The 13,813-nt window shown below is 42.3% G+C and overlaps 1 protein-coding gene across 1 annotated transcript in view; it reads left to right on the top strand.

The window, feature by feature from the left end:
* The window catches only part of CNTN4 (contactin 4), a 626,036-nt gene that overhangs the window by 508,518 nt on the left and 103,705 nt on the right, over positions 1 to 13,813 (top strand). The window contains exon 11 of the mRNA XM_075549881.1: positions 3,827 to 3,954. Coding sequence (XP_075405996.1) covers positions 3,827 to 3,954 — 128 coding nt within the window. The remainder of the gene's footprint in view (positions 1 to 3,826; positions 3,955 to 13,813) is intronic.

Genomic DNA, 13,813 nt, shown 5'->3' with positions numbered 1-13,813 from the left:
AAGGGATGTGTGAACCCCAAATAAAATGATTAAATATATATGTATCAAGGTCAAGAAGCAGGACCAAAGTCATCCAGTGAAAAATCCTTTACTTGCTTCCTTCTTCAAATTCTTGGCTTCCTGAAGTGTGGTATAAGCTGTGTGCTTAGGGACTTACAAAGATTGTGTTTTAAATGGTATACATTATGATAGGTAGTTATGCTAAGGAGCCCTGATAGCACAGTGTTAAGCTCTGCTGTGAACCTGAAGGGTAGCAGTTCTAACCCACCAGCTGTTGCTTGGCACACAGGTGGGGTGCTGTGCTGTCATGAAGACTATGTCTTTAGAAACTCATGGGGCAGTTCGACTCTGTCCTCCTACAGTGTTGCTATGAGTTGTAATCTACTCTAAGGTGACAGGTTTGACTTTCTTTCTTTCTTTCTCTTTTTAATGCTTTGAAAAGGAGCTCTGGTGGCTCAGTGGTTAAATGCTTAGCTGTCAACAGAAGGGTTGGATGTACAAGCCTACCCAATGGCTCTTAGTGAGAAAGAGCTGGCAGTCTGCTCCAATAAAGGATTCAGCCTAGGAAACATTATGAGGAGTTTCTACTCTGTCACATGGGATAGCTAAAATAACAATCTCACTGCCATACAATTAAGGCGGATTCATAGCAACCCCCTGTGGGTTTCAGAGACTGTAGCTGTTTGCAGGAGTAGAAAGCCCCGTCTTTTACCAGTAGAGCTGCTTGTGGTTTGGAACTGCTGACCATGCAGATTGCAGCCCAACTGATAACCACTATACCACCAGAGCTCCTTAGGAGTTGAAAATAAATATTACTCACCAACAACAATATGCTTTCAAAGAGTTAACTCCACCCCCAGAGTACTGATTGTGCCCCAGGCCTATGCTATCGCCTGGAAGAAATGACTCACATTCAAAGCATGAATGTCACCTACTTGTTGAGTTCTCATATATCAACATTTCATAATTTCGAGTGAATTATTTTATAAATAGGAATATGATTAGCTCTCTTACAGCTATTTTTGTTAGGTGTATAAAGATTTTTCAAGTTTAGAATAATTATTGAGGCAATTAGCATTTGATCACCACTCTATTTTTGTCAGTACATCTGCTCTTTGGCAAATGAAGCATTAGATGATCTTTACTGAGCAACTGTTATGTGTCCATCTGTGGTGGGCCTGTGCAAAGGGCTTCATTGAATATATCTTTTGCAGTGAGTTGGGATGACTTCGTTAATGTTTCTATGGACTTCAGAATGTCAGAAAGGATGTTTGAATTACAAAAAGAAGGATACTTTTAAAAGTATGTTAAGAGATTGTCCAGTTGTTACTCCTTTTTTTACAAATGAATAAGAGTTTAAGTTTTTTCAATCTTAACTCTTGTTAATGTTGTTGCTATGTGATATTGAGTAGATTACAACTCCTAGTTACCCTAAAGGGTAGAGTGGAACTGCCATACAGGGTTCCCCATCCTGTAACCTTTATGAGAGCAAATCAGTAAGTCTTTTCTTACACTGAGCAGCTAGTGGGTTTGAACTGCCTACCCTCTATTCCACAGCTAAGAGCTTAACCACTGTACCCCAGGACTACTTGAAAAGGGGCCCCCAAAACTCCAAATTCATCTTAGTGTCACCATGTCAATTTCAACACATAGCAACCCCATATGACAGAGCAGACTTTCCCAATAGGGTCTCCAAGACTGTAATCGTTATGGGAGCAGATATCCAGGTATTTCATTCCATGGAGCTTGTGTTTTACCAGATTGACTAGAGAAACAAATCCAGGAACACTTATATACGAGCAAGAGAGAGCTTTCTATCAAGAAGTAACTATGCCTCAATAAAACATCCCAGCCCAGGCCAGTCCTTAAGCCCAGTACTAGTCCGTAAGTCCCTCTTCAGAATCACAAAGTCACAAGCAATGATGTAAAATGCAGGAAGATCACAGACCAGTGAGTGAAACGTCTTGTGGATAAAATAGTGGTAGACACATCTCCAGGACCCACGCAGGTCTCACTGTGGCTGGTCAACAGGATGGTGAAGGCAGCGAGTGAGTAGAGTGTGTGGCCCACTTCCATGGAGAAAGGGAAAGTTCCCAGCACCCTCCTCATGAGAAGGCCACACCCACAAGGAGGCATCATCAGGCGGCTGTAACCTGATTTACAGGCTAGACTCCACCCCTACCCCCTATTTATCAAGTTGACATGAATTTATGTAACTACCACAGAGCTACCAGTCTGTTAGTAGCTCTACAGTTAGCTTAACCATGGTGCCACCAGGCTCCTTCTTCCTGCTTGGACCCCTCATTTGTTTTTGTAAAGGCTTCTGGTGAAGCTAGCTCTAATACTGAGTGCTTGTATCATACTAAATTGCTGCAACTCAGCATCGGTTTTTCTCTGAGGACATTTACTTATTTACTCAGACCCTTAACAAACATTTGTGTGTGTCTGTCCACCACGTGTCCACCACTAGATCTGGATCAACCACTAGACCAACTTAGTTCTTGATTTCAGAGACATTAATATTCTATTTGAAGAAACAATTTTAAAGCACACAGATAAAAAGTTCAGTTTGTGTTCAGTGTAAACAAAAAAAGGGCTGCCAGGAAGCAGAATTGTGGGGAGATCCACGTTAGGACTATGTGCCAGGAGAGGTCTCTAGGAATGGCCTACATCTCTGCTGAGACCTGATGGTGAGAAATCAGTTGACCACGAGTCATTTCCAATTCACAGTGATTCATGGCGTGTCAGATTAGAACTATGATCCAAAGGATTTTCCATGGGTGATTTTTAATAACTAGGTTGCCCTGTTTTTCTTCTAAGATGCCTCTGGGTGCATTCAAATATCAACCTCTTAGCCTTGGTGGTACAGAGGTTAAGTGGTGAAGGGGCAACATTTACCTTGAATCAGTTATCTATATGCATTGCTTGTTTCTTTATCAGTTTCTAAGCCAGACTGTATGACATATTCCTCTCAGTATGTTTCTGCTCTCTTCTGTTACCAAAACCAAACTCTCTACCATCAAGTAGTTTCTGACCCACAGCAGCCATATAAAATGTTTCCCAGACTGTAAATTTTTACATATGTACAGACAGCCTCATCTTGCGCCTAAAGAGTGGCTGGTGTGATTGAACCACTGACTTCGTGTTTAGCAGTGGTTCGATCACACCAGTGGTTCAATCACAGAATAGTACCGGGGCTCCTTTCTTTTGCCAGTCATATTGAAAGCAAAGTCTAAGATCCTTTCTGTCCCAGCTTATGTATTTCTCACCAGAAGTGCCCCCAGGCACTGTTGGCCAGAAATATACCATTGATGTTTGCTATTTGCCCAACATCATAGTAAGTTATGGAATATTTTAATTTTTTAAGTTGATTTGCCTCTCATTAAAAACTGTATGGGTTGACATATTTCAGAACACAGATATGCTTAATAATGCCTCATGTAATTGGAACCTCTCGTCTAGAAAAACCACTTGCAGTGGAAATGCCTAACACAGTCAATCGGGGGATTCTTTCTTAGCAGTGTTGGCAGTGGTCCATAATAAGCCTGCCTTTGCATAATTTGGCTCAAAGAGTGACTCCAACCTATCTAATGTTTTTAAAAGTTACTCCCTCTGAATGTTGAGAACATTTCAGCAAGAAAAAAAATGGCACTAAAAGTGCTAAGCAAGGAGTATATTCTAATTATATTTATACTAGTTTACCCTAAATAAAGATGTGACTCTCAAGTGATCCAGCCATGACTTACTATTGGACCAATGCCAGAAATCGTCTCCCATGAGACATGTGAAATTGACTAACTATTTTTTTAATTCATTTTGATTTCAGAATTATCATTTCGGAAGATGGAAGGCTCAGAATCGTCAACGTCACTAAGTTAGATGCTGGGAGTTATACCTGTATAGCCACTAATCATTTTGGAACCGCTAGCAGTACTGGAAACTTGGTGGTAAAAGGTAATGGCTAACCCAGAGGACCCATGTATTTGGGTATGCCCTCATTCCTAACCATATCATCTATAAAAGTGTCAGCATTCACATTAATCTCTACAGATATCACTGCACTGCTAAATTAATTCATCATCGCAAACATATGATTGGTAATTCTTGGCTAACTGTTGCTAATGAATATGACTGAAAGGCTATCTTATTCCAGAATCATTCAATACAATTTTGAGAATTTCAACCATTGTACCTATTGTAGTATTGTAACTAATGTTATCTTCCCTCCTTTAATTAAAGTTCTTTCAAGTCTCTAGGGATTTGAAATTCATGTCTAAGAACAACGTGTGAACAAATGAAAAACTCAGGACTCAAATATTATTTTTAGCCAACATTGCTTAAAAAGTAGCATTGGTGATTTTTAAAAGAACTGCCACAGTTATTCAGAGATGTGGCGATCAATGATTCTACTAATAAAGGGTTTGATCACTTCCGCGTTTTTCTCTAGGCATGCAGACAGCCCTGTAAGTTTTAAGGAGACAAAATATTCCATATATCTTAGCCTGGGAACTTCATAGCTTATGACAAAGCATCCTTTATGCTTTTAGCATAGCGCATGGTGTGAGACTATTCCAGCACCCTGTGGATTCCAATCTATCTAATGTTTCTGAAAGTTTTAGTGTTTAGTGTTGGGAAGTGCTTAGTAAGAGTTGTTAAGGATGATATCTGAATTTGCATATAATTTGCATTCCTGTCATTTTGTACCTTACTGGGTCATAAGATTTTTGAGTGGAAGCGATCCTGAATGACTGATTTGAGGAAGCTATGACTCAGGCTGATGACTTTTAGCTAGGTCACTAGCAGCAAAAAAAGGAACTTGAACTCAGGAATCCTGATTGTTCTTCTTGTGGGGTCCTGGACACACAGTGGTCAAGCACTGCTAACAGAATGGCCAGTGCGGTCAGCCCATCATCCACGTTCTTAAAAAAAAACAGGGGCACCTACCACTATGAAGATGATAGCCTTGAAGAACCTGTGGGCAGTTCTACACTGTCACAGAAGGTCTCTGCGTCCGTATCATAATGGGGCTGGAGGTTGTTCTACTTGGTTGATCCACTGCATACGGGATTTTGCTTTTCCCTCATTTTTCCTATTTCTGAGTAATTGTACAGATGAGTCGTAACATGATTTCCTATATTCATTTGCAGAATCCTTTGTGAAATAAGGTTACCTAAAATAAATAAAATTATCCAAAAAGAAGAGTTGCCTCATTTTTTAAACGTAAAGAGAAAAGCTAAAATTCGTCCGATGGCATATTTAGACTCACTAGAGCCTTGAAGGGTGGATTCAAGGAACGTGTGAGGAAGAGCAGCACTAGTTGGGAAAGCCTTTTCGATGTGAAGAGACGCAGATTCCAATTGGAAGTCTGAGGAGTCGGGACAAGTCTGTGCTTAGACGGACTGCAGCTATATCGCGTTCCATCCTGCCCTCGGGTTGCTCCACCTCGTGGTGACCCTAGAGCGACCCTTTTCCAAAGTGGCAAAGCTGTACAGGAGTAGAAAGCCACGTCTTTTTCCCAAGGAGCAGCTGGTGATTCCGGACTACTCACTCAGTGGTTAGCAACCCAACGCGCAGCTCCTCAGCCCCCAGGGCTCCCCAGCTCTGGCAGCTTCTTCATTGCTCTCCTAGAACAGCACTAACCCCGCAGAGCAGCCTCACGGTGTGCTCGTTCTTTCTCAGCGCCAGTGCCAAGGGGAGGGTAACCGGTGTGAAAGAGTCTTCTGGCTAGAGAGCTTCATTAATGCACCGGGTCAGGAGAAACGTAATTATTCATACTAAGACTAAGAGGAGCTTCAGAGCTGACCAGTGGCAGAGCTGGGCCTGGGAATCTCCTTCAGAGTGATGTGGAGAAATATAGAATTCTATGAGCAGTCTTGTTAGTGTTAGGTCCCATCGACTCAGCTCCGACTCACAGTGACACTGTGAGCAGCAGAAGGAAGCGCCAGCTGATCCTGCAGCACGCTGACAATTGTCATGTTGGAGTCCATCCTGACAGCCGCGGTGTCCTTGCAGCTTGCCAAGGGTCTGCCTCATTTTCACCGCCCCGCCGCTTTGCCAAGTGTGATGCGCTTCTCCAGAGGACACGTCCAACCTTAGGGATTAAGGAGGTAGGATTTGGGTTAAAGAGCTATGAGTTTGAATCTCCTTTCTCCCAGCTGCCAGCTCTGTGACCTTGGACAAAATCATGGGGAAATAGGAGTGCTGACTTTATAGGGTTGTTTTAATGACTACATGAGATCGTCTATGCTAAATGTTGAACATTATGGACATATTAGGAGTTACTTTCTTCTTAAACATGATCGTAGTTGTTGTTAGTTGGCATGGAGTCAATTCCAGTTCCTGCTGACCCCATGTGTGCAGAGTAGAACTTCTCCATGGGGGTTCAAGGCTTTCAGAAGCAAATCATCAGGTCTAATCACCGAGATGCCTCTAAGTGAGTTTCAACTACCAACCAACCTTTGGGCTAATATTTGTGTCACTCAGGGATCCTGTAACACGGTAGTTATATACATACAGTCAGGTGACACTTAATGCCAACGGTATAATTTGTGAAATAGGACACCATGTGACTTGGATGTTGTGCAAAGTCCATGTTATGTACACATAGCACTCAGATTATGAACCAGTTACACTCTTAACTCGGGCATTAAGTCAAATTACACGTCATAACAATTAGAGAAGATTCCTTTTTAGCTTCAGCTAGTCAAATGTTCATCTTAATACATCATGCATAGTATAGCTTTCTAGGCACAAAATGTCATTAAAGAAACACTTTCCACGTGGGGAGGAGGAAGAGTTCAAGGAAACATAAGGGAGTGCTGTTTTGTAGCACGGGAGGGAGAGTGGCAGTAAGCCACGCAGATATACAGGGCACACAGAACATATCTGTGCGTTCATCGCAAATATATCCAAGCGTGTGGATACATGACTATTCATACAGGAAAATCTATGAAAAATTCTTACATGTAATCAACCCCTGGAAAGAATGAGTCAATAGGCTGCAGTACTAAGCCAAGGTCACCAAGATCAATGAGCATAATGTGATTAACAAAGACAATGGTCTCTCTCCCACTTTGGTAAATAGAGACTGACTATTGTGGTCCTAAAGGCTTCTGAGAGGTGATACAAGGTGCAGCTATGAATCTCTCCATGTCCATAGCAAAGAAGAGTGAACAAAATTGAAGACCCATGAGAATAATTAATCCAGTGGATTAATGGACCATGGGAATATGAAGCCCCTCAACGCTGAGACCAACAGATCTATATGGTGCCCAGCTACTACTTGCAACGATTCTGAAAGGGATCATCACTATGCTGGAGATAGTTAGAGAAAAACGTGGAACAAAACTCAAAATCATAAAAGATACCAGGCTTACTCGTCACATGGAGGATGATGGAACACCTGCAAGTATCACCCTTAGACACACTTCAGGTCTGGAAACAAGCAGCCTAATATCTTGAGGACATTAAGAGTGAAGGGGTGGAGGCAAGCCTGTCAGTCAGGTCACACACAGCCTTCCTGTGGGCGTGGATTTCTCATGAGGATTCTGGCAACTTTCTCTCTTTCTTCCTGGAGGCTGGCCATTTGCTCTCTCTGCTTCACCTTCATGTTGAGGTGCCATACTCAGAGAGCTGGAGGATCCACGTGGAGACCCACACCAGCCCTGAGATGCTTCCACCATCACTGGGTCCACTAAGCTTTTCACCCACCTGTGATCTTCCTGCATTCCGCACCATTGCATGTGTTACATGAGACTGAAGAGGAATTTATAGACTAGTATTGGGCATATGGACTAATATCAGACTTATGGACTTGATCTGGACTGGGCTGGGATGTTTTCTCAATATACATTGCTCTTTGATTTAAAACTCTCTTACACAGAGTGTCTCTAGATTTGTTTCTTTAGCCAACTCGGCCTAACACGGGAATCATTTACCCAAGAACAAAGTTCAAAAGGGTTAAGAAAGAAGGGGATAATTTATCAAGGGTTCATAAGGGAGGGAAGGTGAAAGAGGGAGAGGAAAATGAGGAGCTGGTATCAAGGGCTCAAGTAGAAAGAAATGCTTTGAAAACGATGATGGCAACATATGTACAAATGTCCTTGACACAATGCATAGATGTATGGATTGTGATAAGAGCTGTAAAAGCCTCCAATAAAATGATTTCATTTAAAAAGAAATAGAAGTTAAAAAAAGGAAAGAAGGGGAAGTGGAAGCAAATGGGAAACAAAAGGAGGAGGTAGGATAAGTGATATTGGATTTTAGGGACTGCAAGCCATGAGATGAAAAAAAATATATGAATTGTTAAATGGAAAACTTATATGCTTAGTAAACTTTCACTCAATTCACAATAAAAAGTTAAAAAATTAATATATCCAACAGCAAAACAAAAAAAATTAAAAAGCAATTGTTTCCAGATATACAGAAACAAAAATCTTTAACATAATAATTTTTTAATTCTTCCCAAAGCAGTACTCTGGTTATTACAAATCACTGTATGTACCTCAAACCTTGAATAGAACAGGCTAGTGGTAGGAACCATAGACCTATTGCATGAAGGGGCACTATGAGGTGCATAACTGCATGCTAAACCACAGTGAAACGGATATTTCTGAAGTTTCTACCCCAAAGCCATTAGAATGGTTAGCAAAGAAAAGTGAGCCTACCACAAATAAATGGCTAAAAATAGTAATCAAGTCATAGCCATGAAGTTGATTTCAACTGACACAGACCTTATAGGGCAGAGTAGAACTTCTGCCAGGTTCCCTTGACTGTGAATTTTTCTGGAATTAGACTATCCCATCTCTCTCCCATGTAACCACTCGTGGACATGATCGCCAATTCTGCGGTGAGCAGCCCAGGTGCCACCAAGGCTCGCTGTGTAAGAGGATGACAGAAGATCCCAAACAACTAAAACTGATGCCATGAACGGGCTCCCCCTATTTCTCAAAAGTTCACTTTACGCCTCTTCATTTTTATAAAAGACTTATGTTTGCAACTGTTTAAAAAGACTGGCAGAGAAATGCTTTGAAAATGATGAGGGAAAAAAAAAAGAAAGAAAATGATGAGGGCAAGGAATGTACAGATGTATTTTACACAATTGATTTATGTATGGATTGTGATGAGTTGTATGAGTCCCTAATAAAATATTTTTTAAAAAGGACTGGCAGAGAATTTTCTCTCTTAAGAATCAAGGGGGAAAGTAAAACTAGCATTTAGAATGTGTTTGGCAGTGAACTGCACACACCCCCAGCAGTGAGACTGGTGCTGCCAAGCTGTCCCTGGGAACTGCAATCTCAGCATCTGCTTCCTCTCGACATGAGTCTTGTGTACGAACACTGTGTTGTCATTGTTGTTAGGTGTCATTGAGTCGGTTACCACTCATAAAGACTCTATGTAACAGACAACAAAACACTGCCCAGTCCATCAGTCACTGTATCGATCAGTATCATTGAGTGTCTCCCTCTTTTTCACTCCCCTCCACTTTACCAATCATGATGTCACTTTCCAGGGACTGGTCTCTCCTGACAACATGTCCAAGGACGAACAGTATGTGTTCATATTACTTTAGGCTTTGTGTGTTATTACGCATGACATGGAAGGGTACTTTTAGGGTTTAGAGAATGCCAAAAAAAAATCTCCCATCATATAAATCAAAGGCAATTGTTTCTTCACTTGACACCATTTTGCCGTATGAGGGTTTTCATAGGAATGCTCCTTTCAATAGCCTATTAAGTTCTTCTGTGTGAAGGGGCTTCAATTGGTTTTGTTTGTTTAGTTTGGAAAAATGGATTTGAAAGATCATATAATCTTTCATGAATTTTACAAAGCCCTCTTATTCAATTGAAAGTGGAATATCTTTGCACACAGGCACAAGTTAACGTCCCATATTTGCAGGCCATCCTTCTTCCAAGTCTTGGCTTTCATTATTTATAAGATAGTTGGCAGAAAGGAAATCCATCTATTTCCCATCAGAATTCACATCCCAGTTGCACCATTTGACCAAGGACAAAACTACTCCCAACCAAACATGAAGTTGCCTGCTGCCCACCTCAGATCGGATCCTGACACAAAGCTGACAGTTATAATATTGTTAAATCACTTAGGATACAATACACCCTGTGTGTGTGTGTGTACATTTTACCCAGGTAGGAACTTCTCCCTATCTTAAGGAACGAAATACTTTATTTCTTGCTTTCTTGTGAGATTTACAGCAGTGGTGCTAGGTGCTGCACATTTGCTTCCAACGTGAATTGCGTCTGTGTAACAGCAGAGGCTATCCCATAGGGTGTCCTTAGCAGATGACCATGTCTTCCTCTCTCAGAGGCCTGGGTAGATTCTATATAGCACTGGGTAACTAAACGTCCTTTCTTTAATTAAAAAAAATTAGTAATTGTTTTTCCCAATGTGTACTAGGGAAATATTCTTTTCTAATGAATGGCAATATTTTCTAAAATCTCATTAAATATATATTTAAGCAGAGGCTTGAATTGGCATAAATATAAAAGGTATGCTTGCACTGTCCAGAAAGAGTGCAAAAATTCATGAAGGTGAGACATGAATGACGAATGTTTGGGAAATGTATGCGTAGTTTTTAGTAGATTTTAGTGGACTTGTGGGCAGCACTGAGAGGAAGGTGTGTCGGGATGAGTGCACCCTACTTTTGCTGCAGCAGAAGGAACACTTTAAACCAAAACCACTTCTCAGAGATGGTGTGTTTGTTCCCTAGGATGCCCCAAGGTGCGTGGTTTTAAGGAACAGAAATCAGTTTTATCACCGTATGTAGCCTGGAACTTGGACTCAGGGTGTTTTCAGGGCTGTACTCTTTGTCCATTGTACAGAAAGACCCTTCCTCATCTCTTCCAACTCTAGGGCACAAAGCACATAGAATAAGGGCCCACTCTGATCTGGTAAATTCAAACCAAACCCACTTCCATCAAGGCAATTCTGATGGAAAGTTTTCCTCTAGGGCAGAAGAGTACTGATCTGTAGGCTTTTGAAGCCATAAGTATTGAATGTGAGCAGGCAGCCGCATATTTCTTCCAAGGACTGGCTGGTGGGTTTGAACCACTGACCTTTTGGTTAGCAGCCCAACATGCAACCCACTAAGCCACCAACCAGGTCTCCTAACCTGCTGAAGCTCTCTTCAACTAAACCATTGGTTCTCAACCTTCCTAATGCTGTGACCCTTGAATATGGTTCTTCATGTTATGGTAGACCCCCATACATCAAATTATTTACCTTGATACTTCATAACTGTAATTTTGCTACTGTTATGAATTGGGCGACCCTGTGAAAGGGTCTTTAGACCCCCAAAGAGGTCGCGACCCACAGGTTGAGAACGGCTGAACTAAACCAAAACTGAAACCACTTCCATCCAGTCAATTCCAAGTTGCAACAACCTGATATCTCAGGGTAGAACTGCCACATACCGTTTCCAAGGCTGTAAATGTTTATGGAAGCCGAGTGCCAAAGCTTTCTCCAGCAGAGCATCTGGTGGGGTTGACCAGCCAACCTTCATGATAGCCTTCGAGTGTAGACCATCCATACGGCCTAGCTCCCTCATGTAGCACCCAGCAACTCGGTGGAAGGGAAGATCTGAAGGTGTGTGCCTGACAGTTCTAGTTTCTAATACTCGGGGTCACTATAAGTCAGGATCAACTGGAGGCAATTGACTACAACACCCTTCTACGCCTCTCCTGCGCGAGGTCATTACCTGATGACATTGACAAAGAATAGTTGTGTTTCCCCAAACAGGTTTTCATACACAGGCACAATGGTGAGGACTTCAGTATTTCTCTTGTGGAGACACAGTCTGGTCCAGTGGTTCTCAACCTTCCTCATGCCGTGAACCTTGAATAGTTCCTCACGTCATGGTGACACCCCAACCCTAAAATTATTTTCCTTGCTACTTCATAACTTTCATTTTGCTGCTGTTCTGAATCGGGCGACCCCTGTGAAAGGGTCGTTCGACCCCCAAAGGGGTTGTGCCCACAGGTTGAGAAGCGCTGGTGTAGTCCGTAACACCCGAGGAAAAGGAAGCGCCCAGGCCACAGGGCCGGCAGAGATCTGTGGCCTGGGTCCATGAGATCCAGATGTGTTGTGCTCCGGCTGATCCCTTCCTTTCGAGGTTGATATCTACTGGAGCTCAGCTACTGGCGCTCACCACACGCAGTGAGTGCCTTTCTCCCCAGGGGCCCACGGATTCTTGGATTATTCTTCTAGAAGTGGTGAGAAGAAAAAAATTATGAGCTTTGTCTGGTCAATACATTCACAGAATTAACCATCCTGTTACTTTGGGTAAGGTCAGAAGCGATTTAAGAGAACATTTATCTGCCAGCACTAGGTTCAGGCTCCCTCGGGCATTAATGGGCAGTGAGCTTAGGCGCCGAGCAGCATTCATGCCACGAGGACTCTGAGGAGGTCATTAACATCAAGTGAGACATGCAGCTTAGAAATCTGCCCCAGAGCTTGATGCACGAGAAAGGCAGAGCAAACCATGCTGAACTCTGAGTGAACTGTGCCGAGTCCTGAATCGTGCTTTGGAAATGCTTGAGTCCTGTACCTTTCATGCAAATGTAACAGTTGAGCCAGAAATACGACTGAGTGCTGTATTTTAATTCAATTTGGACATCTACAAAGAGACTAATTTATTAGAGACCATGTGCTCTCACCTTAAGATGTGCTTGTATTCGTTTTGATCTCATCATATGTCTGAGATTAAAACACCGTGAAGGTCAGACATCAGAACATATTTTTCCTAATCTCTTTACAAAAATTGTCATTAACAATGCTTTTAAAGTCCAGGTCTCTCCTTCCTGCCCCACGTGTTTTGGAGAGAGTGCCAAATGCAGGGTCAGCAGGCAGGGCAGGAGCGAGAGGGGCCAACCCACTACACGAGATGCAAAAGGTATCAAATAAGTCTCTGCCAAGCTACAGCGAAACGGAGGAAGATTCAGGTGATGCATAAGCTGACTAGTTTCCCAAACTACAGAATTCTGACAGCTGTCCAGGGCGGCTTCTGGTTATCTTCCCGTCATCTGAATATCGAAATTATACTGATTTTCATTTCCAAGCTAGCTATTTGGGATATGGTATGTGCTTTAATTTTAAACACAGTACCTAACTCCTAGCAGGAAGCATGATCAGCAATGTGTAAACAAAGATGAACTTTAGGGTTGCCTTGTCTACGATGTCGTGATGAACCATATGGGGTGGGGAAGACGCCATTCCCACGCAATATTGCACTCACTCATCCATTTTCTTTTTAGGCTAGAGTTAGCAGGTGTGCACTTTTACCTGGCATCATGTCTATGCCGTGTTTCACTCAGATAGTTGACAGAGAGAGGAGCAACTTCGAGTGTTTGTCTTGGATGTGGTTGAGCACGATGATGATGGTAATGGCAAGCCTAGCTCCTACTGATGACCTCAGGGGCCGAAAGGAAATGCAGGGCCTTAAACTAAAGACGCTGTTACCATGGTGATCTGGCTGACCTATATCCACCATGACTTTCAGTAATTACTGGTTTGCTGGTTCCAGACTGCGTTGAGGTGTAGTGGTCTGTACCAAAGAACTGCTTCACACTGCAGGCGAATGTTCGCCTGAGCTCTGATTCCCTGGACACCAGCCACAGCATAATAGGTCTATATCTCAAGGCCTCAGGGCTGTAAAATAACACACTTTTAAAATTAATACCCAGTTGATTTTGACACATGCTGAAGTTTGAGAGGAGTCTTTGGATAATGCAAATGATTATCCTGCTTCACTGCTAACTAAAAGATTGGAGGTTTGAGTTGACTCTGAGGTGCATCG

Source organism: Tenrec ecaudatus, chromosome 5 (genome assembly GCF_050624435.1).
Source record: "Tenrec ecaudatus isolate mTenEca1 chromosome 5, mTenEca1.hap1, whole genome shotgun sequence".
Classification (NCBI taxonomy): domain Eukaryota; kingdom Metazoa; phylum Chordata; class Mammalia; order Afrosoricida; family Tenrecidae; genus Tenrec; species Tenrec ecaudatus.
This window is presented reverse-complemented; position numbering and strand designations above follow the sequence as displayed.